We start from the raw sequence: 22680 nt of genomic DNA, 5'->3' as shown, positions 1-22680 counted from the left end.
AAGATCCTGGATAAAGCAGCATCAGCAGATAGTGCCATATTGTAGACTGTGCTTGTCCTGAGAGATAATACCTCTCAGTCAACAGACTATTTGGAAAACAAGTAGCTGGGCATAGAGATCCTCCTTCACATCTGAACTGGATCACAGTATTGGAAACTAATGTAATGTATACACACCTAAGGCCAAAGTATAATAACCAGTGCTAGATTTAGCTTCAATTAAGGATGGAATATTTTTTGTGAAATAGAAATGTTCTCATGACACAATTTTTTTAATTGCTCTTTAATGCTGGTTTTAGGAGTGGTGGTCTTTGATATGTGTCCAGTAATAAAGCTGGCTGAGATCTTTATATCTATCACCATTAGCTGCTTTACTGAAACCAGCTCTTGCCTTTGTGTAACAGTTTGGTGTTACTCCCCTCCCCTCCCCTTATGAAATTACCCCGACTAGACTCAGCTGAGCTGGAAGTTAAGGAATGGAGCTTTATATTTACAGCTTAGCACAATATACAAGCAGCTATTTACAATATTTACATGTATATACAGAAATATACAAGCTAAAGGTAATACAGAAACACAACGCCCCTCCCAGAAATCAGTCCCCAGGACGGGCTCCCACCCTTCTACCTTATCCCAGAGTACACCTTACATGCAAGGTGAGTTTGGAGGATCAGCAAGGGTGGGTTAGAAAGCAGAAGGATTAGTTACACAGCAAAAGTCCAGGGAGAAAGCACAGGCTCTGACAGAGACCCACACACAGTGTCTTATCTATGTTTTGTGTTCTTCTCTTTTATACACCTCAGCAAGATTATGAGTGAAGTAGACTTCACCATTGTTTCCTTTTCACAGCCCATAATCTAATTCTTCTGACTAAAATATTCCAGTTTAACTCAAACTAGCACATTTTGGAATACTACCGTATCACTGTAAAAATGGCACATATATTTCATAAAGGTAAGGCAGTATAAGATAGAAAGAGGTATTGGTTTATGTGTAAATTGATTTGTATTTTTAAAGTGAAAGGGGTTTTCCTTTTTTAGTTGTGAGCCTTTACATTACAGGTTAAAAAAGCTGAAAGCATATGGTAGCAATTTTTTAACTTCTCTACATGAGGTACTTGTCAACGGAGGTCCATACGTCCAAAGCTAGTTAATAACAGCTGCAGGCCAAAGTTCCTTTAAGAGCTATTGCTGTGTTCCAAGGTTCTCAAAGACTTTGAACAAGTGAAGTTGGCCACAAGGGAAAGCAGCAGGTCTGCATTCTGCTTGTTAAGTGAACCCTGTTTGAACAGAAAAAAAAAGTGGCAGAAAGTCAGAATTTTCATGCTATAAAACTTGACCATAAAATATCAGATAGGATTGGCCAGTAGGCTGCTGCAGTTTAGCATAAACTAACCATTTGCTCCAGTCTAAAACTGCTTTGCTGATTGCTTCAAGGAACATATTTAAGATTTTTTTAAAAGAAAATTGTGAAGACTGATTATACCAAGTACTTCTTTAAAAAGAAGTCAGAGAATCCTGAAACACAGGAATATGGTGCTGTTGTGTTTATGCTTTTTATATATAAAACTTGAAGTTTCTTCACTTGCACGTGAAGAAATAAAAATTGAAGTTCACTCAACCTTGTGCTTCTTTCTCAGTTATATATTAATTTCCATTTTCACCATGTTCTTTTCAAATCTATGGTGAATTAAGAGAATTTCCTCCAGACAGCTTTACATGCAGCTTGTAGTTGCTTCACAGTTTGGAAGAAGTCCAGACTTAAAATGTGAAATCTCTTTCTCAAATGATAGGGAGGGCCTGTGTATTTTTGCTTGTTGGTTGAAAGCCTTCATGGTATATTAAAGCCTTTATCAGAAAAAAGCTCTTTAGAAGCCTTTAGAGGGAACAAGGCTGTCTGGTTGCTTATCTGCCAGTAATAAAGTATCAATAAACAATCCTCATCATTGTTGTTCAAGTAGAATATGAGGCAGGATGCTTGACAGAAAATATGTTTTGTGCTCTACACCAGAATGGGGCTGGATCAAACCCGGAGGTTTCTGATACATTTCTAGGACGCTGAGTGCCCCTAGGTGGTCACAACTAAAAGTACAGCAGGAATAGATTTCCCCGGCTGATGGACAGCCAACCTCTGCTGGGCACTGAGCACCGTGCTCAGCCTCTGTGGCACAGTTTTGGGAGCTGTTGCAATTAAAGGAGCACTTCTCTTCCTTTGATAGGTCTCTGCTTTACAGAACATTTGTGTGGTATCAATTTAAATCTGTAAATTGCTGACATACTGAAGTGGTAGCCTATCATTACTCCTACTTATGGCTCCAATTTAGCCTTTGTCATACCAGTCGGGGATTAGATGGGCTTATGGCACTCAGAGTGGATGGTCAGTGGGTCAGTACCACTTTTAATACCATTTTAATACACTCTTTTTGTTACCAAGCCCTTTGATACAATTAGGTTACTGTTTTTTAATTTTTCATATACATAGAATGTTTTGTGGATGAATTGCTTCTGGAAAAGGTTTGAAGTTTTCTGTGTTGTGTTTGCCTGCTGTATTCAAAGTGGCATCATTTCCAACATAGACGTTTCTGAAGTCAGAGTCAGATTGGAAAGTGCTCACTTGTAATGCATTGATCCTTAGAAAACAGAAGTGCAAGACAGCCTTCCAGCTTCTACACAAATGTCTCATTCATTTGCCATTGTAAGGGAAGCAAATGTTGTATAAATAATGTAAATACAATTTCCAAATATTGTAGACCCAGTTTGAAATGTTAGGGTTTATAAAGCAAATAATGGAATGCTATGCAGTAATGCAGTTTATTTTAATCTTCATCTGATAAACCATGTCTCAAATCTCTGAAGTGCAGTATGTGAGAAAACAAACTTCATTTGTTAGGTTTTTTACTGACAGATATTTCTGCAGGGAAGGAGGGGAGAGGGCAAAAAAAAAAAAAAGAGAAGGTAAATCTTTCTCTTGCTCTCTGAGAATTCTCATGAATTTGCTTCTATGGTAACCAATTAGCCAGAGACTATTACTCATGTAAAACAGGAACTGTTTGCATTTTTAAAACCTTCATTTGCAAAACAGCATGTCTAAATGATAAAGTTAAATTTCTTTCCCAAGACCACAAGTTGTCTTTTTAGGTGGAAACAACTAAGTTTGCGGTTTAAAGCGAAAAGCAAAACGCGCTCCTAGGCAGCAGCATCCATCCACGCTAAGAGCAAATATTTGTTTTTGGAGGAGAGAATGGCTGTCCCCGGAGCAGCCAGCTTAGCAAAAGCAGGAATGGAAGGGCAGAGCTCATCTTTTATGGAAGTCAGATAAATTTCATGCTCTTTAACATCAACTGTGACTGCAGGCTTTTCACTGAAGCCTGGCTCCTTCCCCAGAGTGAATAAAATAGGGAAAGTGATTAAAGTTCACTCAGTACTGGACAGCAGGAGGCAACTGCTTCGGTATCTTCAGCTGAGGGAGAGGGCGAGAGGGCTCTTTAATAAGACTTGTGAGGCTTCTTTGAAGAAAAGAAATAGGACTCGTAGGGCCTATACATGCCCATGCTAACATTCATTCATTCATTTCCTGTACTTCATGTGGCTGCTTTGACACACTGTAATATTGTCATCCCCTTCATTAAAATGTTCATTATGAAAGGGCAAAGAGAGAAAATGTAACTGTTAACTGGAGTCAGGGGTCAGCAAGTTCTGCGGTGAGCAAAGGGCTCAGAGCTGCCTCTGATAATAGTGACAGCTCTGGGGCAAATGTGACAGACAGAAAGGAAATACAGACCTTACAAATTGTCCCGTTCAGTGTCCCATCTTATGATGGATGGGAGTCTCAAGTGTCCTGACAAGTCCCAGAAGGCTGATGTGGCTAGCAGATCCTCCTGTGTCCTGCCTTTTGGCTTTTCCTCTCTGTCTCTGTCTTTTTTTTCTTTTTTTTCTGTTTTTCCCTTTTTTAGGTTGTGCAATCAGTATTCACACATTCTTATAACTAATAGGATTAGAGGCGTTGCAAAGGGATTTGAACAAGATAATTAGTTTACTGCTTTGCCCACAATATAACAGGCAAAACCCCTCTAAGAAAAGGCAGACAAAATGGGTCAGAAAATATGTGGGAAATGAGGTAAGGCCTCTTAAGCAGGGCCTCAATCAGCTATACTATTATGAAAGAGTCTTGGTGTATTCATTCATTGCTGCAGACTGTTGACTTTTTTGGCTTGGCCACCAGTGGTGTCAAAGAAAGAGACTGAGCCATACAGTGGGGAGGGTTGCTGGACACCAAGGAGTCTGCTTCAAGTGCTTAAATGCAGTTTCATGTTCCTTGCCACACCGTGTAGTGCAGTGCTGGAAAATTGAAATGCTCAGCTTTACAAAGCTGAGGCTGAAAAAGCAAAACTTCTGTAAAGCTTGGGCTGGATTGCATGCTTAAAGAGCCAGGCAAGTGACATACTGCATCAAGAAACTTGTTTTATGTTTAATATTATGTTATTTAATATTATATCTCTAGCAAAGTTATTTAAAACATACATTTTCTAGCAGCGGATTGACATGCTCCATTTAAATATATTCATTTTTAAGGCTATGCCACACACAAAAAGACCCCAAATCCAGTCCCTCAACAGTGCTACCAGTATGGTAGGTGAATTACAAAGTGATGGTACTTGGTTTACAAAAGAGCAGCAGGAAATACCTCAGAGTTCCTGCCCTTTGTTGTTTTGCCTGTGCAACTCCTATGAGCCACCCGCCTGATCAAAGCTGCCAGAAGTTATTAGGAGACATGTCAACCTGGGCTTGCCTGTGTATGGTAACTTAGATGTGCCTCCTCCCCAGTGGAAGAAACAGCGGGAGCTGCTCTAATGAACTGTCCAGCAGCTCCATCTTGCAGAGTATGTACAACCAGTGGTGGGAAGAGGTTAATCCATAGGGAAACTAGTTAAGAAAGCCAAGTTAAAAATACCAGGAAATTGTGTGACAAAAACTCAACTTGAAATCAGAGATGGTTGCTGACATTTTCTATTTATTTTAATGAAACTCTCCTTTCAATCTATTGCTTTTTTGTGTGGCAGCTTTTAAGTTGTTAATACTTCACCTGCTGTGCAAGGGTATGCATCATGTACAATACAGAATGTCATGTTACCTTTAGCAAATTGACCTCCCATTCATTTTAAATACATGTGTCTTATTTCTGATGGGGATTAGATTCCTAATCTTAAGATTAGGCTTGCTTTTATTTCATTTTAGGGATTTATTACCAGAATATTTATCTGCTCATAAATGTGAAGAAGACAAAGACATTCACTGTTAGACATATACTTGCCCAGTAGTAATGTGAAAGCTATATACTGTGACCGTAGCTGTTGTGGTTTTCATCATTAAGTGCATTTGTCACAGTTTTAGTATTTTTTTTAATCTGGCATTTTCCCTTTGTTATTTAAATGCTTTTTCTGCAGTTCCCTGTCCACTGTCTCAGCTTGGAATCTCTATTTTTCAGTGCTTAATATTGTATGTATGAAAAAGAGAATCATGAACATTGAAAATACTCTAGAAAACAGTCCCTGTGAGATGTTTATTTGGTGGTTCTTCAGACCAGTCGTTGCAGCATACATACCTTTACATACTTGAATGGCAACTTTGCAGTGGAAGTGAAGTGTGTCTCTTAATTAAACAAAACAAAAGGGAACTCTGTAGCCAGAAATGGGTATAGAGATGTGCGCAAGTCTCTGTAACACCCCTTCTTCCAGCTCTATATAAAAAGGGATGTTAAGCAGTGTTAAAATATATACATACTATTTATAAGTTCTCTCTAGTATCTTTTTTTCAAGTCTGTATTTCTATATGATTGTTCATGTTTGGTTAACTGTTTAATTAGTACAATTCGTCAAAACATTTCTGGATGTATTTTCCCTTCAGATATTTGTGTAATACGTTGTATTAGCAAGGAAAACTTGGCCTGTTTTCATTATTTATAGATGTGGATGGGGCGATGGTTAACAGAGGGCAAAAGAGATATGGAAAAAAATACATATTCTGCAGATCTGGGGCTTAATTAGATATGCTGTATCCCTACTGAATGCTGAATTTGATCTTTTCATTTTCACAGATTGCAGAACTTTCATTCTCACCCACGGTCTAGTTTAAACATACTAAAGGAAAATATTTGAATATTTTTATCTTTATTTGGAGCAAACATTTGTAGACATATTCTCATGACTCCTTGGTTCCTTTGGAGTTTTTAGTGTATTTTTAGTTTGCATATCTAAAGCAATCAGTAGCGCTGCAGTCCAGCTCTCAGACTTATTTTTAAGTCAGAGATGAATCTTACTGCAATTACTTTAGCTTTTACAGTGTACACTTTAACTATTTTTTGTTCTTCACAGAAAACCTGCATCTACCATACCTTGATGGCAGAGTTTCTGTGTTATTCTGCAGAGATGCAGAACTGACACATAATTTTGAAGTACACTATGATCTTACCTGAGCAGTCCTGCTGAAATACTGACCTTCTGCCCCAAAGCTTTCCTCTGCCTGGCTAGGAGCTGGAGATTTCAGTCTCTGAGAAAAAAATCCTTTCAAGATTCTCATAAAGAGTGCTAAGTAGAAGCCTGTAAGGACTTTGTAATTTCAAAATGAAAACCCTGGTTTTTTTTTTTTTTTAAGGAAGTAACCAAGAACTTGGAAAGATCCACCCCTAATCCCCAAAGAAAAGCCAAAAGGCAGCACCAAAATCCCAAGTTTTGTTAAACATAAAAGGTAATTTTGTTAAGGATTCATACATAGTCCAGTAGCATTCCTGTGCGACCTGATCTTGGAGAACCTACTTTAGCAGAGAGGCTGGGCTAGAGGACTGCCAGAGGTCCCTTCCAATCCCTACCACTCAGTGATTCTTTGAAATACTGTGGGGTTGTTTTGGGTTTGTTTTTTTGTCACAACAACAGTTCATCATGAGATGAAAATGTATAGAGTGATTATGGAAAACTGTCTTCTTACTTTCTTACTCTGTCTCTGCAACTGAGGGGGATTTTATCTTTGTTCATATATGTTTAAATTAGGGAAAGCTTTAATTAAAATATGTTCACTGCTGGTTTTCAGTAGCTTGTGATTCAAAGATGTATGTGATCACATTTAACAGGAAGCTTGTGAGCAGTTACAATGAATTCAATAGCACTTAAGCATATACTTTAAATTGTACATGCTCCAGTGTTTTCCTGAATTGGGATGAGATTATTTGCATGTTTGCTGTTTAATAAGAGCTGTGTTTAGCTGAGTTAGCGTAATTTTCCATCTCTGAAGGTGCTGTACCATAACCTATACACTTGTAGTTGTTGCAGTCCATCTTACAAGAATGTAATAGATTTGTTTGTTTGTTTTTAGCAGATAATTAAGATATTTGAAGAGTAATACATTTGTTTTCAGAATTGGTGGGAATGAAGAGCTTATGCTGCATCCCTATCAAAATTAGGGTAAAAGGAAAACTAAGACAAAAAAATCTAAAAAAGATAATTAAGATGCTTGAGTTGGACTTTTTTTTTTGGGGGGGTGGGGTGGGGATTGGGGTAGTTTTGGGAGCTTGTTTTGCGATCGTTGGATGTCTCTAAAGGTAAAAAATTGGTACCCCTGTGTAGGTCTCCCTGGTTTTGTGAGTGAGAAATGAGAGGCAAAGGGCTGGTTCAAGCACGTCTGAGGGTAGGGGGGGAAGATGTGCAGTAAGTGTTTTTGCTCACACTGTTGAAGCATGCATTCATTAAATACAGGTACTCACTCTCTAAGAGTTGTAGCAGAAGCCAAACTCAAAATTTTCTGCCTCTTTTCAAGACCAACACTTCCTATCTTGAAAAAGCTTCTCCAAAGGAGGCATAAATATTGGTAAATAGTACATGTATATAGAAACTACTTGCCAAGTCCATCTCTATTCCAAATCACCATAAACATGTAGGATAGATAATTCAAAGTTGTGATCTGGATTTACTATAAACCTTTTGAGTTTTAATTAGAAACATAAAATTGTGTGCTGCTTTTCCTCTGCTTAAGAATTAAAGCAAGAAATTGTGCTGACAGATGAAGTGAATGGGGACAGGATACAGAGTTACTCTGTGATTTAATACATTGTCCTAAACATGTTAGATGCATAACTCTATGGAAATTCTAGCTCTTTACTGCCATAAAGCCATTACTTTCTTACATTATGTATCTTCAATAATTCTGCTGTGTTTTGATTCATAAAAGTTGAGTAGATTGGAAGGGGTTTAAAAAAATGCATTTTAGTAGGCCTTTTGGCAGATGTGATTTAAAAGCTTAGAGAAAGCCATGCACCTGTCACTTTTAATTGCCGAAAGCTTTCCATCTATTAAGTTTATTTTGCCAGAGTCTTCTAATGAAAAAGTTCCAGTATCTAATTTAATTTAATTTTCTTTGGATTTGCCAGAAAAGCAATTAATTTTTTAAAACTTCCAACTATTCAGTTGTGCCTCAGAAAACACTCTCTCTATCTTATGTACCACTAAGTTTTATCATATGCTTGTCATACCTTAGGAACATCTTGATATCCTTGAAGAATTGTGGCAGTAAAATGTAGACATATTGTCTGTAGCAGCAGGTAGGGTTTACAAATACAAATGTTCATGTGATTGGGTTATTCCTATCCATCATTAGCTCGCATCTCTCTGGAGCTATAAGTACATCTGTGCCAGGCAGGCTTGTGTTATCACCAGTGCATATGGGGACCATGTGTCAGTCTTCCAACAAAGATATATAGCCTTGTGTAGATGCAGGATTGGTTATGCTTGTATTTTAACCTCTAAATCAATTTCTGGGACCTTTACTACAGATGTTGGAAGCTGCAGGTCTGTAAAACAGTACACTGTAATATGAACTGCAACAGAAGAATAAGCATGAGAGGGAATTAACCATATGGCAGTAGATAGCAAGTGCAGTGGAGCCTGCATGGAAGCAAATCCTCACACCTTCTCAGCTATCTGAGTAAATATCCTTTGAATTCAATCACCTGGCAGCTCTGAGCTCATCCTGTTCTCAGAGGAGATCTGTACTTACTCAGATAAAAGTGAGTACAGATACATGTACTTGCTGTTGTAAGGATGCATGTCCCTGAAATTTTTGAGCTGGCAATGCTCTCACTGAATTCCTTAGAACTACAAATGGATTTATACTGACTGCTGTGGCAGGAAGGTGAGTGGTGTAGTGTTGAGATGATGTTCTCTGTAACAGCTATTATTGTTACCAGTGCAATGTCATCAGTTCTTATAGCCAGCCAGCCTTATTGCTTGAATCCTGGGGTCTTGTTTCATAGACCAACTGTACTGCCTCTGCTATACTCTCAGCTCCTTTTACAACAGGAAGCCATCACTTGACATTCTGATTCTTTGCATGGCATTGAGCAGAAAGATTATGGTGAAAGGAGTTTGGGAAAAGTGGCTGGGGGGGGGGGGGGGGGAAGAGAAGGCAGGCTCAAGAAGCAAATGCTGTCTGGAGCTCTTGAACAGAAAATAGAATGCTGAAAGACTTGAGACTTCTAAGACGGTCATCTCTGCAGCATGAAATTCAGTCAATCCTGATCAATATATAGTTTTTGTTCCACAATACTTTAATCAGTATTTACCCTGAAGTTTCCCAACAATATTTTTTCCCTTTTAATTGACTTTTGTTAATGGGCACACATACAACACACAGGGAAGAATAAACGAACAAACAAAAAGTAATAATCTATTAATTTACCTAAATAATTGAGCTTATTCTTACAGTTTTGTACTTTGTTGTCAGAGAATCAGAGGATAATATGTACACACATGCTCCTTTCATCCTTTCTGTTATCAGTTTACTCATACAACAGCTTAAAGTTGTAGTTCTTCAAGCCAGAAACCCAGTGGTGGTACGCAACGGGCAAACACAGAATGGAAAAAAAGAAAGAGAAAAGATTAAACAACAACAACAACAACAAAACCCCTCAATGCAGTGTAAAATAAAACAAAGTATTTCTGTGAAAAAATATTGTAGTATGGGAAATAACAGATGGTTATAAGCAGATGGGTGAAGCCCAGGAAAACAATGATATAATATTAGTCGTCTTGAGAAGCAGTAATTAGGATGGTAGCTTAGACATCATTTTTTTTAATCATCCATGGTAATCCTTTTATAATTTGCTTAGGTTTCTTTTGCCATTCTTAGCACAGTTTTTGGCACTGAGAGGCAACAGCCTCGAAGCCTGAAGCATCAGTGCTTCACACATGTTATGTGACTATGCACATATTGTATGGAGCTAAGACTGTACCATAAACCTGTCTTGTTAAGCAATCAGCCCATCTCAAGAGACAGTCCCCAAATTACATCATGCTACTCAAGTGAAGGAACAGTGAGCACAGTGCCATTCAACATTAATCATCTGCACCATCATTTCTAGTTTACTCCCCAGATTTTGACTAACCTTTGACAAATTGTTCAAGGTTAGTTTTAATGTTAGGAAACATTTGGCATATTCCATTTATTATTAAGCTAACATTTTGGGCTTTTGCTAGATTAAAAGTGTCTGTGTCCAGAGATGAAGTTATTACTCGCCTCTGCTGGAACAGCAGCTATGTGGAATGGAGCTGGGTCAGGAATCCACTCTTCTGTGTTTTAAGCAAAGAGAAATTGCCATGCTTTGCTAACATTTCAGAAGAGAGCACAGAGGGTTATAGACTGTGTAGTGAAACTAGACAATGCACCAGACAACCTTTCAATCAGTTCCTAAAAGTGCTTACAGTTTCAGTTCCAAAGGAGGTGAAACAATATTAAATATTAAAGCATGTTGACAGCTGTGAACTCCTGCTGAAAAAGAAGTTTTGTTACTAGGAAAAGTAGTGTTAGATTTTTCATATGCTGTTGAAGAGGTCTTTTGGAAAATTAAATATGCCATCTCATCTATTCTTAATGTGAGCAGATCCCCAAGCCAAATGGATGTTTCAGTCACACATATGCTGAGTGTGTAACATACCAGAAAAAGTGAAAGTTACCTAGCAGCATCTTGCTTTGCTGTCTCTTAAGTCCCTAACTTGTAGTGCATTTTCAAGTCTATCATAGGTAATAGTTGATTAAAAATGAATCACCAAATCAGCTGTCAGAGTGTGATGGTTTGGGTGTTCCCCCACCCCCGACTTTAGAAATCAGCCAGACTAGACTCAGCCAGCTCTGGAAATATGAATGAAGCTCATGTTTACAGCTAGCACAATATACAAGCAGATATTTACAGTATATATATTTATATACAGAAATAAACAAGATAAAAGTCAATACAGAAACACAACTCCCCTCCCAGAAACCTTAGTCCCCCAAGAGGGGCTCTCTATCTCCCCTTCACCTTCCTACCCCTCTCAGCCTTACCCCAGTCACAAGAAAGAATAGAGGTTGGGCCAGGGGGTTAGGATTAGTCCAAAATGGAGGGTGAGATTAGAGAATAAGATGCAGCTCAGCCAGCAGCCCAAGTGAGAGCGGTTATCTATGTTTTTATTTCTTGTTCCTATACATCTCAGCAGGCCTATGAGTGAAATAGATGTCACCATTGTTTTTCTTTTACAGCCTGTAATCTAGTTCTCACCAAAACATTCTAGGTAGGCTCAAACTAGCACACAGAGACTGGTGGAGTTAAAATATCAGAGTCTTCACTCTTTCCTCATAAAGAAATGATATTTTATGGCCCTGTGTGAAATAATAACATCAAAATTAAAGTTATTTTCCATTTTGCCTTCAATTCCAACCTAGTTAAATAAAAAGGATGAAAAAACACAAGAACAGAAACCATATATGCTTTACAAGTTATTGGCTGGACTAACATCATTTTTAGAAACATTGCATTCAAGATGTACATCCATGTAGCTAAAAGTCTTCTCTCCCACTCTGCAGACTCCAACTAGGGTTGTAGGTCAACAATACCCTCACCTCACAGCTGTGCTGCTGCCTCAGGCACTGTTAGGGGTGTGATAACTGCCATCAGAAATGCATGATGAGTAGCAGTCAATAAGTGCCACTCCATCCTTTCCTTTGCCTTGACAATTTGAGACTCTGTGGGCATAAAGAATTGTTGGGTTTTCCTTTGGGGTTGGCAGAGGTGATCTTAAGAGCTAAAAGTTTTTTCTTTCAAAGGTCCTCTTCTATCAAAGGATTACATTGAAGCTAAATTTGAAGTAGTATGGCAATTATCCCTCTTTGAAACTGTGGGTGGCCCTCTCCTCTTTAAGAGCTACAATGTGTAATTATTTCTATTTTTTTTTTTGGTAGTCCTAAACAAAAGAGAATTACATATTCATTTAGTGGAACAGACAAATAAAGACTGCTTTCCTTTTAAAAAAAATAATTCTATGACTCCAGTAAAATACATGTGTGGTCCTTATACTATTTTACTTCATAATTAGCATTTGCTGCACTAGGACACACTAGTACAATAAAGAATAAATGGTGAGTCTCCTTAAGCACTTATTTTCAGATGGTAGCAAAGTACATAAATTAAGTGCACTTTTGAAAACATTGTAGAGTGGAATTGATTTTGGGACCCATAGGTGGATTTTTATGCCAAGACTGAGATTGGAGGTTTTATTTCAAGCACAAAATATGATCATATTAAAGCATAAGAATGCCTGGGCTTGCACTCTGTGCTATTTTCATTCTGGAGAAATCAACAATTGCTGGTACTCAGAGTTATAAACAAGACAATAGCATACTATAATGGATAAATAGGAGGAAGCAGGTCATTCCTCAGACAAAAAAAAAAATGCACTGATTTCCAGCATTTAAATTTTTGATGATTTATACTAAATGGCAGGGTTGAAGGTACTGATAAACTTTGGAGATTGTCAAGCTACCAGCACTCCTATTGTGTAATGTGTCAGTTGTTCTATTTTGCTTTATATGTTCTATACTGTATGTTTAAATGATCTCCATCTGTGCTTCAAAAAATAGATGAAATTGATAAAAATATCTGTTGCTTAAATAATACAAAATAACATTTACCAAAAGCTATATTAAGAGCACATTCAATTCAATTACAGATTTATAAATGGATAACATTTTAAAAACCTGAGGCATTAAGAATGAAAGAAACTTCAGTGATACCATTAAAAGCTGTATCATTAGAAGTGGTATCACTAAAAGGTGAGAGACAAAAGTGAGCAGGGAAATTAAGTCTCAATCTTTTCATAAGAATGGAAGATTGATTCCTTATCATAGGAATTGCTGTGACTCACAGAATTCTGTGCATCTCACAGTGATGATTACCCTCGTGTTGTGAAATATGAATTAGTCACTTGGGTAACATAGCACAGCATAGCATAGGGAATAATCCTACTTTAGCACAAGAATATGTTATGTCTACTGACTACAGCAACTGAATCTCTGGGGAGTCAACAGAGCAAATGGAAGTTAGTGATGTAGAGAATCTATGTTTCTGTGATCTAAATTTTACTCATCTTCTTTGTGCTCCTCAGCATGTTACTGATAAGTGCTATTGCTGATATATACTGGCTTGGTTTCTCCATCTGTTAAAAGAGGTTAAAAGTACTTTTCTCAGAGATGAAATTTTATCCCTCTGAAGGGAAGCAAGTTGGAAAGATGATACAACCAATGATAATGATTTACAGAACTTAACCATTCATATTTCAGGTCTTCATGAGGAGAAAAGGTGTGTTTAGAGATGTATCAGTTGATGGTGTCAGACTCCCATCTTTATTATGAAGAGGAATCACTGCATTGTATATTTTAATGAAGAACAAGAGGGAAAAAATCATCAGAATTAATAGGAACCTAAACTGTCTATTTAATAGCCAAAGAGTAATGATTAGGAGAGTTCTTGAAATTGGGGTTGAGATTTTGTTTTCTAAACAAGAGCTTAGTCTGAATGATGTATATATTTTTAAAAACATTTCCTTATTCTTTCAGTTTTCATTGATTTGTAGACCTGCCCAAAAAAAAAAAAAAAAAAAAAAAAAAAAAAAAAAGCCTTGCTGAAACAACATGAGAAACCATTTGAGTATGAGATTGTCTTCAGAAATAAGATATGTAGTAATGTAACTTGTTATATGATAACTCTATAAAGCCAGATGTGTGTCAGCATTGTAAAAAGTAATTGGATTAGCCTCATTTGACTGACAGGAAAGGTACACACTTGTTTGCACATATTAATATATTTGATGAATCTGAGGTAAAAAAATGTTGTATTAGAGATTAAAGCATGAATGTTTGTTTAGTAAGCTCATACTAAAATACGTCATTATTTCTACCATGATGGATTTCCAAATATGCGTCAAGGGGTTCACTTCGCCGGGGTATTAATTTTACAGGAGTTACGCTGGGTTACTCTCTCTGTATTTACACCACATTATAGTAGTTCAGTAACATCTGTATTCTTGAAGACTTTGTAGTTGGGTTTAATTCTCATTGCATAGTTCTGAAAATAATTCTTGTGCTGACATACCTTATCCTAATACAGTAGCACTGTAGCTACAGAGTGCCTCTATAGCATTCAAAAAGTCCTTACACTACATTGCTCGTTGTACTGAAACTTTGCAATTGAAGAGTATGGTGGTGTGATGATAAATGAAGGTTTATGAGCTGCAAAAAAAAAAAATAGATATTCATTATTCAAACTTAGAAAGCAGAAAACTGTCTGACATTTTACGATCAAAATCCAAATCAGAGATCAAAATGCCAAAAACCCTCCTTTGCCATTTTAGTCTGTTCTGTTTCCATTGGAAAACCCACTGCTGCTGCAGCTTCTGCAAACAGCTGCCAGGATGAATGATAACATGAAATAATCACTTTCCATCCTTCTCTCGAGATATATCAAGATACAGTTGAAACCTGAAGCCCGGGCTCGCTTATCTTAGATGGTCACATTGTTGCATGTTCCCTCCTTTTGGGAGCTCAGATTTTACTGCTGGTGTCTTCAGTACCTCCTGGTGAGGTGGAGTACTTCATTTTCCATAATGTCAAAGCCAGGGGGATAAACAATAGCTCTTGCAAACCAGGGTCTTGCTTTGGATTGGGTTCAAGGTTTTAGATAGCATGCCTCATTAAGATGACTGTGGCTGGAGAAGTGTCTCAGGCCGTGCAAGACCTCCTTGACATCTTAATGAAGTCCAGAATCCAGTGAGTAGCCTGTGCTGGACTACATTTCCCAGGCTGTCACTGCAATAAGAAATAGTGTCTGTCTTCTCCCTGCCACTTAAATCCTTGTACTTTTTAAGGTATACTCAGGCACTGCTATATTGTAGGAACACTGAAAAGTACTGAGGGAAAAGTACATCATAGTGAAAGGTGATCAGGAGAGAAATATTTGATATTCATAAGTTAATTGTTTAGTTTTATTATTTTGGAATAAACAGTTAATACCTATGTATGAAAAGGAGCTGTTACACGTTCCACTGGTGATCATCATAGGTCCTTCCAGTTGAACTATCCTATCTTGTACTAAACCACATTTATTTGTTTGTTTGTTTTTAACCACCTTTGTGTTCCAAGTGAAAATCTCAGTGTCTGAATTCATGCATTTGATTTTAAGTCAAATAATTTTAACAAATTATCATTCTGTTTTTTTTTCTTTGACTATCTCATTATCTATGATAGTTTGCCAACTTGTATGGACATGGGCAACTTCATGCAGAGTATAGTTAGCTCATGTCAAAACTATTGGTTGTGGTAAGACAGAACTACTATGCTAGGCTTACTTTGTTCATGTCAGATGTATTTAAATATTTACTAAGGATGCTGATCATGGAATAGCCACCTTCTGTGCTTTTTTTATGAACTGGCGTAAATGAACTGATAGGTATTCAATACTTAGTCTGGCTCTATAGTTCTGCCTTTTCCTTTAAAAATCAGGACACATTATTCATTCCCAGAAGTCAGTATTTTACAAACTAGGGAATGGCGGTATAGATTTATGATGTTGCTGGTCAGACACAGAGGGAGGTTAAACCATAGAGGAAAATAAAATTACAAGTAATTAAATTTACAAGCAGGTTTGCCATCTTCAAAAGATTTATTGCTTCAGAACGAACAATGGTTTTAGCCACACATGGAAGCTGTAATACAGCCTTAACAGCATATGATATAGATATTATATGTGCTGTCTCAATTTATATAATTAAAAATTTAGCAGTCCTTTTTAAGGATAAATGGGATATTCAACTGGGAACTATACAGGGTGAGTAATAAAATAGCTGCAATGCAGTACTCTCTGCATTTTTTAAGAGCTGAAGCATGCTGTCAAGCTCATTAATATCAGGCTATCTGAGGGCTGTATCAGATTAAAAAAAAATGTATATATTAAAGTAAATATATATATATATATGTATACACACACAGGCATGGTTTTGAGGCTTTCTGTGGGGATATTCTATTGGTCTGCATTTCAAATGTTAGCAGAACTCAGGCTATTTTTCCTAATATACTTCTACCTACTAACCACTAAATATGATAATACTTCCCTTCTGTTCTTAGGAATGATTCAGTAGTAGCAAGGTTTTGGCAAGGTCTTTCTGCTATCTCCACAAAGCATAATGCATTGTGATTAATAATGTATGCTGAAGGAAAAATAAATCCCAAGAATTAACTGTAATACTTAAAATTAAGTTGATTTTGGGAGGGAGAGTGTGGTGAGATTTGATTTTGTTTTTATTTTGTTGTTGTTGTTATTTAATATTTTTTCTTAATTGGTTTGTTAAATGCAGAAATCTAGATTCTTTTGGGCAAAATTTCAAATTAATTGAATTCTGCTGTAGAATCATTGAAAGTGCCAGAATTAAATTCTTAATCTTTGGAAGACAGTTTAAAAGCTGAGGCATGTATGATTACTTGTGCAGAGTGCAGGTAAATTGCCCTGACTGGATTGGCTTAAAAAGAAAATATTTTTTGTGAAAGCACAATCATTTCAAGATTTACATGATCATGGAGCTTGGACATAGTATTTCTACATTTATTGCTAGTTTGGATACCTGGATAGATTATGTTAACTTGGGTGGGGGAAGGGGGAAATTAGGTGCAATGTGTTTAGATATACCTGACTTTCTGTGAGGGGGAAAACAAATAAGTATAGAAGTTTTCCTAAGAGGCACTAGAGCTGGGGGAGCAATCAGAAATCTTTGTTCATTCTTCTCTATGTATCTTTATTTAGAGTGAGATTCAGCTTTGCTAGGTTTTAGCTCTCTTATTTTGTTTTGGAAATTAAATGAGGTTGAGCTAGAATGGTACAATTCTGGAGAATGACTGACATATATTTAGCTTAAATGTATCTAAAACAAACTGTCACAAACTGGATGGTGCAGTTGCATCTCAAGGAGCACAGGTGCTCATCTGTGCTTTCTCTGAAAATAGCCTTTCATCCACTGCTAGCCTCAGTCACCTAGATGACATTTTTCTATGTGAAAATCTATTTAACAGCAATATTACTGTGTCACCTTTTGGCTTGAGAAAACAAGCCCAAGAGTTCCACTTGAGGGCTTCTCACACTAAAAGTGGCTGAAGTTACAGTGGTGTCTCCTCTGGAGTCTTTCAAAACCTGCCTGGATGTGTTCCTGTGCTACCTGCCCTAGGTGTGGACCCAGGAGTAAATCTAGCAAGCAGTTAGTCTACTCTCTTCTGTACACGAAGACGTACATACACAGATGTAGAACTCCAGAGTACTGCTTATTGAGGAACCTAACTCAATAGCTGTTTCTTGTAAGTCTTTGCACTTGTGCTATGATTTGCCTTTAATCAAAAAGAGATTTTTTTGACCATTCACATTTTTGTCAGATTTAAAGAAAAAATAATTTAGATAATGTCTCAATCTTTTTCATCTTCCTCTCTGAAAGAAATTATATAAAATGATGAATGCTGATATTCTATTAACCGTCCTGAAGAGTGTCATGCCTCATTACCTCCTGCAGTATATATTTATGAGGATGGCAGTGATTTACATATATGTATACCTATATATTTGTTATGAACTGATCACCGTACAAATCACTAATGCTAACTTAACCACTTTACACACATTTTTTTTTTATACAGGTAAAATGTATTAGTCAATTAAACTGAAATGTAAATACAGATATTTCCTCTTTATACTTACAGTGGAGTTTTTTCAAAGGAAGCAGGCTGTTAAATCATATTACCGTAACAAACGCTGAAGGCTGCTTTTTCATTCATTGCCATTGAATTTATTGTCAGAGCAGTGCAGTCATATCCCATTTCAAGATTACTTAGATGGCTTGAAAATTAAATCACAGTTCACAGGTTCGTTCTTTTTTTCACACACAGTTAATAATAGCAAAATTTGGTCTAGCTTTAAATATGCTTTGTAAGACATTGCAGTGCAGTTAGATGCATGAACTGTAAAAGATTTGGTAAATAGAATGTGATGTGTGTAGAACAAAATCGTTGTCAATGCATGTAGAATTCTTTTCAAAAGAATGATCTAAATTTTGTAGAAGTTTGGAACTGTGTATTTTTATAAAGTCCTCAAATTATTTAAAGTTATCAATCTGAATAAGATCTTTGGGAGTTATTACTAAAAACTAGAAATAGGAGTTCATGCTACATTACATTTTAGGGGAAGAATATGTCAAATACATGACTGTTGATGTCTAAAGTACTGAATGATTCTTGCTTGCTTGCTTCATCTGAGCTAGATCTTTTATTTTTATGCAACATTTTGGAATATTGCTCCTAAAAGCTGTTTCTGAAATGGTCACTAAAGATGTCTCTAAAAAGCAAGATACTACAAAATTTTACTTCTTCTGTTGGAGGTTAGGTTGCATTTGATGTGCTTTTGGAGTGAGGCCTGATTTGGTTTAAGCTGAATGAAATCTAGTTAGTCACAGCAAAACTACTCTTCAAACAAGCTGAAAAAGGTTAGAGACAGCCTGTATGCATCTGATTTTAGTTCATAAATTTTATTCAGATGCTCACACAAACCTCTTCATGTACTTTCTTGTGCTCCTTATACTGTCTATAGATAGATTCATCTCTAAAGGCCTCCAAAATAATGCCTGAATTCATAATTTTAAGACACCAAACTGGATAGATCCCTTAGAAAGACACTGGCGAACCAGGTGTGGTATGTTTGATGCCAGGACAGGAAACTGTTGTCTGAAGTGAAACCTCCAAAATGGTACATAGCATAAATGAAAACCCTAGATACTGATTTAATTCTCTCTTTCCTCTTCCCAATGCTGAATAAGAATTTTATGAGAATTTGAATCAAATTTCTCTTTTGGAAAAGATGCTGGTTTCAGATAGCATAGCAAAGAAGGTCATGCAGATACTTTAGTGAGGAGCATTAGATATTTGCTGCAGGATCTTTTTTTAACTGCTTCTTTTAAAATGTAAGGTGCTTACTACTGAAACAAAATTCAGAGATAGAGTGATCTCAGCTGTTACTCAGCTTGACAGTTGTTTGCCATGGCTTCTTGCTTTTCTTTTTGCTGGATTTCAGTCTTGCTTGCATAAAAATGAGCATACTATCACTTGATGTCACAGATTTGGATGGAGTTGAAAAATGAAATCACTGTTTAAAATTCAGTCAGTTTGGTTTTCATTGTTAAGTTACTTAATGTTTGTGGGTTTTTTTGGCAAATGTATTGTTTGTAAAGGAGCTATACTTAGTGCAACACTGATTAATTTGACTGGTTTTGCTGATTCTTTTTCTTCGGTTACAAATCAGTTAAAGTAATAAAATTAAGTTTAACTTACTTTCTTTTTTCTTAGTGATCTTAGTGAAAATCAGATTCAAGCAATACCAAGGAAGGCATTCCGAGGAGCAGTAGACATAAAAAATCTGTGAGTATTTTTTCCTCCTTATTTCAGATTCTAATGCTTTGTTGGTGCACTGTCCTCTTATTGGATCAGATACCATTTTCTTAAGCACTTTTATAGTTGCTTAAGGCATTTGTGTATAAAACCAACACAATGTGTTTTGGCAATACAGTTTAGCATATCTTAAGCATCCTGTAATTGCCATATATGAGATCTAAAAGAATAAATGGAGCTGAATACAAGAAGACATTATTTTACTACTTGTTTATAGTAAGCTGAATTCAATATCTGAATTTTAGGCTATTGCATACATTTCACTGTTTCACATAGAAAAAAAAATTGGTTCTAAGAGTTTGAGTTTTACTTATATAAAAGAAAACTGAAAAGAAAAGATACTATTATCTAGTTTTGCTAGCACATATTTTTGTACTTACATGACTTCAGGGTTTTACTTACTGACAAAAATAAATCTTTTCTAAAAGACAGATACTCACTGGCCTCTAGATAATGACCCTGAAGTTCATGGACAGGTTTGGAATTCTTAGTGCTTATAAATGTGGTGATATGCGTGTTGCATGACAAAGGGAAGCAGTGACTTTGTGACTTTCTGTTTAGAGTGGTAGATCAGTTTAGTAGACTGAAGTACCTGAAGACTGAGGCTCTTGTATAGTAGGAAATGTAAGGTCATGCACTCAAAGGATAAAACCCCTGCTGGAATCCGAAGACTCATCACTTACAAACAACCAGCAAATACAAGGGACATACGTTAGTATGCTGCAGAAAGACTATGGAGCTGTCAGTGTGATGCAGCTGTGGAAACATTATCTTCTGTGGCATCAATAAAATTATGGAAGAATGAGAACATTATATGAGGTTTTCATGTAATTTCTATTGAAGTTACCAGTATTAAAATAAAGATGAACTTTCTAGCTGTGCTACTTTGTAACCACAGAGGACACTGTTTTCAAAGGTGCAATATGTTGTTGCATCCACAGTAGGAGGGTGCTAGACAGGAAAATCTTCGTGTTTCTATCTTCCTGTGATAGATGTGGAGTCTCCTTCTCTGGAGACATTCCAAATCTGCCTGGATACATTCCTGTGTGGACTACCCTAGGTGATTCTGCTTTGGCAAGGGGCTTGGACTGGGCTTGTACTGGAGGTCCCTTCCAATCTCTAATGTTCTACGATTCTGTGACTCCACTCTGCCACCCATAGCACTTCACACAAATTGCTTAGGAGAGTGGGGTTTTCTTTTTTTTTCAAGTATTTGGAAAAATTCTCAAGAATTTAGCTTACTTGATAAGATACTTAGAAATTCAGGAGGATTTTTATTCAACCATATTTGTGATATGGTTCTTCCCTTCAGTGCAGTCCTACCACATCTAATTGGAAAAACTGTTATGTTCAATTTTACAAGGTTCCAAAGCATGTAAGCCCTTCTCTATGTGGCTTTACTACTTAGCATAATGGATCTAGTGTGAGGTGTTCCTGCCCATGGCTGGGAGACTGGAACTACATGATCCTAGTGGTGTCTTTCAACACTGACTTATTCTGTTTTATAAGTTTCTATTCAGAACTGGTGCCATCATTATTCTACGAGAGACTTGGCTACAGGGAGAAGCCTGTGGTTTTCTGCATGGCATTTTATATTTGAAAATTGGAAAAGAGCTACAGAAAGAAAAATTTTTGGTAGTAAAAATGATCATCGATTACATCAATTTCAAAATAAATTACAGAGATCTTTCTTTTAAATACAGTAATTGATAGCCATCTCATACAGTAGCTCTCTTAAGATGTTTCAAAGCCAGGTAATACATCTCACAGAAGTTTCTGTGATTACATATTTATGTTCCTAAATGGAAGCTGTCTGTTCTCTCCCTCACCTGAAGTGCTTTCCTGCCTGAATCAGGAGCTGAGATACTTTGGAAAACATCTTACTGTATGTTTTTCTAGTCTTTGCAGATAAAAGGGAATTAGATGTTCACTCAGATTGTCTGAAGGAAATTGTTTCCTCTAAGGTTAATGCTATCAATATGGTCTTTTGATTGCTTAGAGGAAGCTGTCTAGCTTACATTAAATGTGGTCTTGACCTTTCTTTTCTGGACATCTTAATAACATTCACGGTGTAGATTCTGTAGAGGAAAAAGAGCAAAATGGGCAAGTCATTTTGAGAGTTGACAATATGGGCAAGCTGCCATACCTTCATAGTAAAGAAAAAAATCATCAGGCTTCACAGACCTACTTTTTTGCTAATTGGAATGTCCCATTTTCCAACTTATTTCTTGCCTCTCATCATCGAGTCAGGCTCTGTCTGTGCCCTCTCTTTAGGTGGTTGTAGACAGCAATAAGATCTCACTTTCTTCTCTTCTTAAGGCTAAAAAAAATGCTTGGTGATCCTGGTTGGACTCAGACCAACATGTCAGTGTCTGTCTTCTGCTAGGAAACTGGATATGGTAATGGAATGTTCTCATAAATGCCAAACAGAATATCTTGGCTTCACTTTCACCAGTTATTGGTAATGTGTCAAATTCTTCCAAAAAAATGAGGGAAGCTTATTTTGTGTATGTTCCCTGGACTGGGAGCTGAGTATACAGTATTTTAGCAGTTCATATGTAAGATAAAAACCTACCTGCTCTGTCTCAAACTCTTGATTTTCCTCTTCAAAGGGTAATTACTTGAAGAATAATCCACTTTTAATATAGCTGCTGACAGACATTAGGGTGTTAATTATGGAAATACAGTTCTGAAAGTTACTCCTAACTTGATGCTTTTTTAAGAAGAAAAATATGCACCAAGAAGTTAGGTTCTTCAGAGAACAAAGAACTCATTAATGAAATGTGAAACTCATTTATGTTTTTAAATCAAATGGAATATTTGGCTTTGAAGACGAGTTTCAAATCAGTGACAATAAA

The 22680-nt window shown here is 36.7% G+C and overlaps 1 protein-coding gene across 3 annotated transcripts in view; it reads left to right on the top strand.

Annotated features, from left to right (window-relative positions):
* Window positions 1-22680, top strand: part of SLIT2 (slit guidance ligand 2) — a 220604-nt gene that overhangs the window by 108062 nt on the left and 89862 nt on the right. For all 3 annotated transcript variants that reach the window (XM_064151337.1, XM_064151341.1, XM_064151338.1), the window contains exon 5: window positions 19721-19792. In XM_064151337.1, the coding sequence (XP_064007407.1) occupies window positions 19721-19792 (72 nt within the window). The remainder of the gene's footprint in view (window positions 1-19720; window positions 19793-22680) is intronic.

The sequence above is a fragment of the Pogoniulus pusillus genome, chromosome 11 (genome assembly GCF_015220805.1).
Source record: "Pogoniulus pusillus isolate bPogPus1 chromosome 11, bPogPus1.pri, whole genome shotgun sequence".
Lineage (NCBI taxonomy): Eukaryota > Metazoa > Chordata > Aves > Piciformes > Lybiidae > Pogoniulus > Pogoniulus pusillus.
The sequence above is the reverse complement of the archived record's forward strand: the minus strand, read 5'-3'. Positions and strand labels throughout refer to the sequence as shown.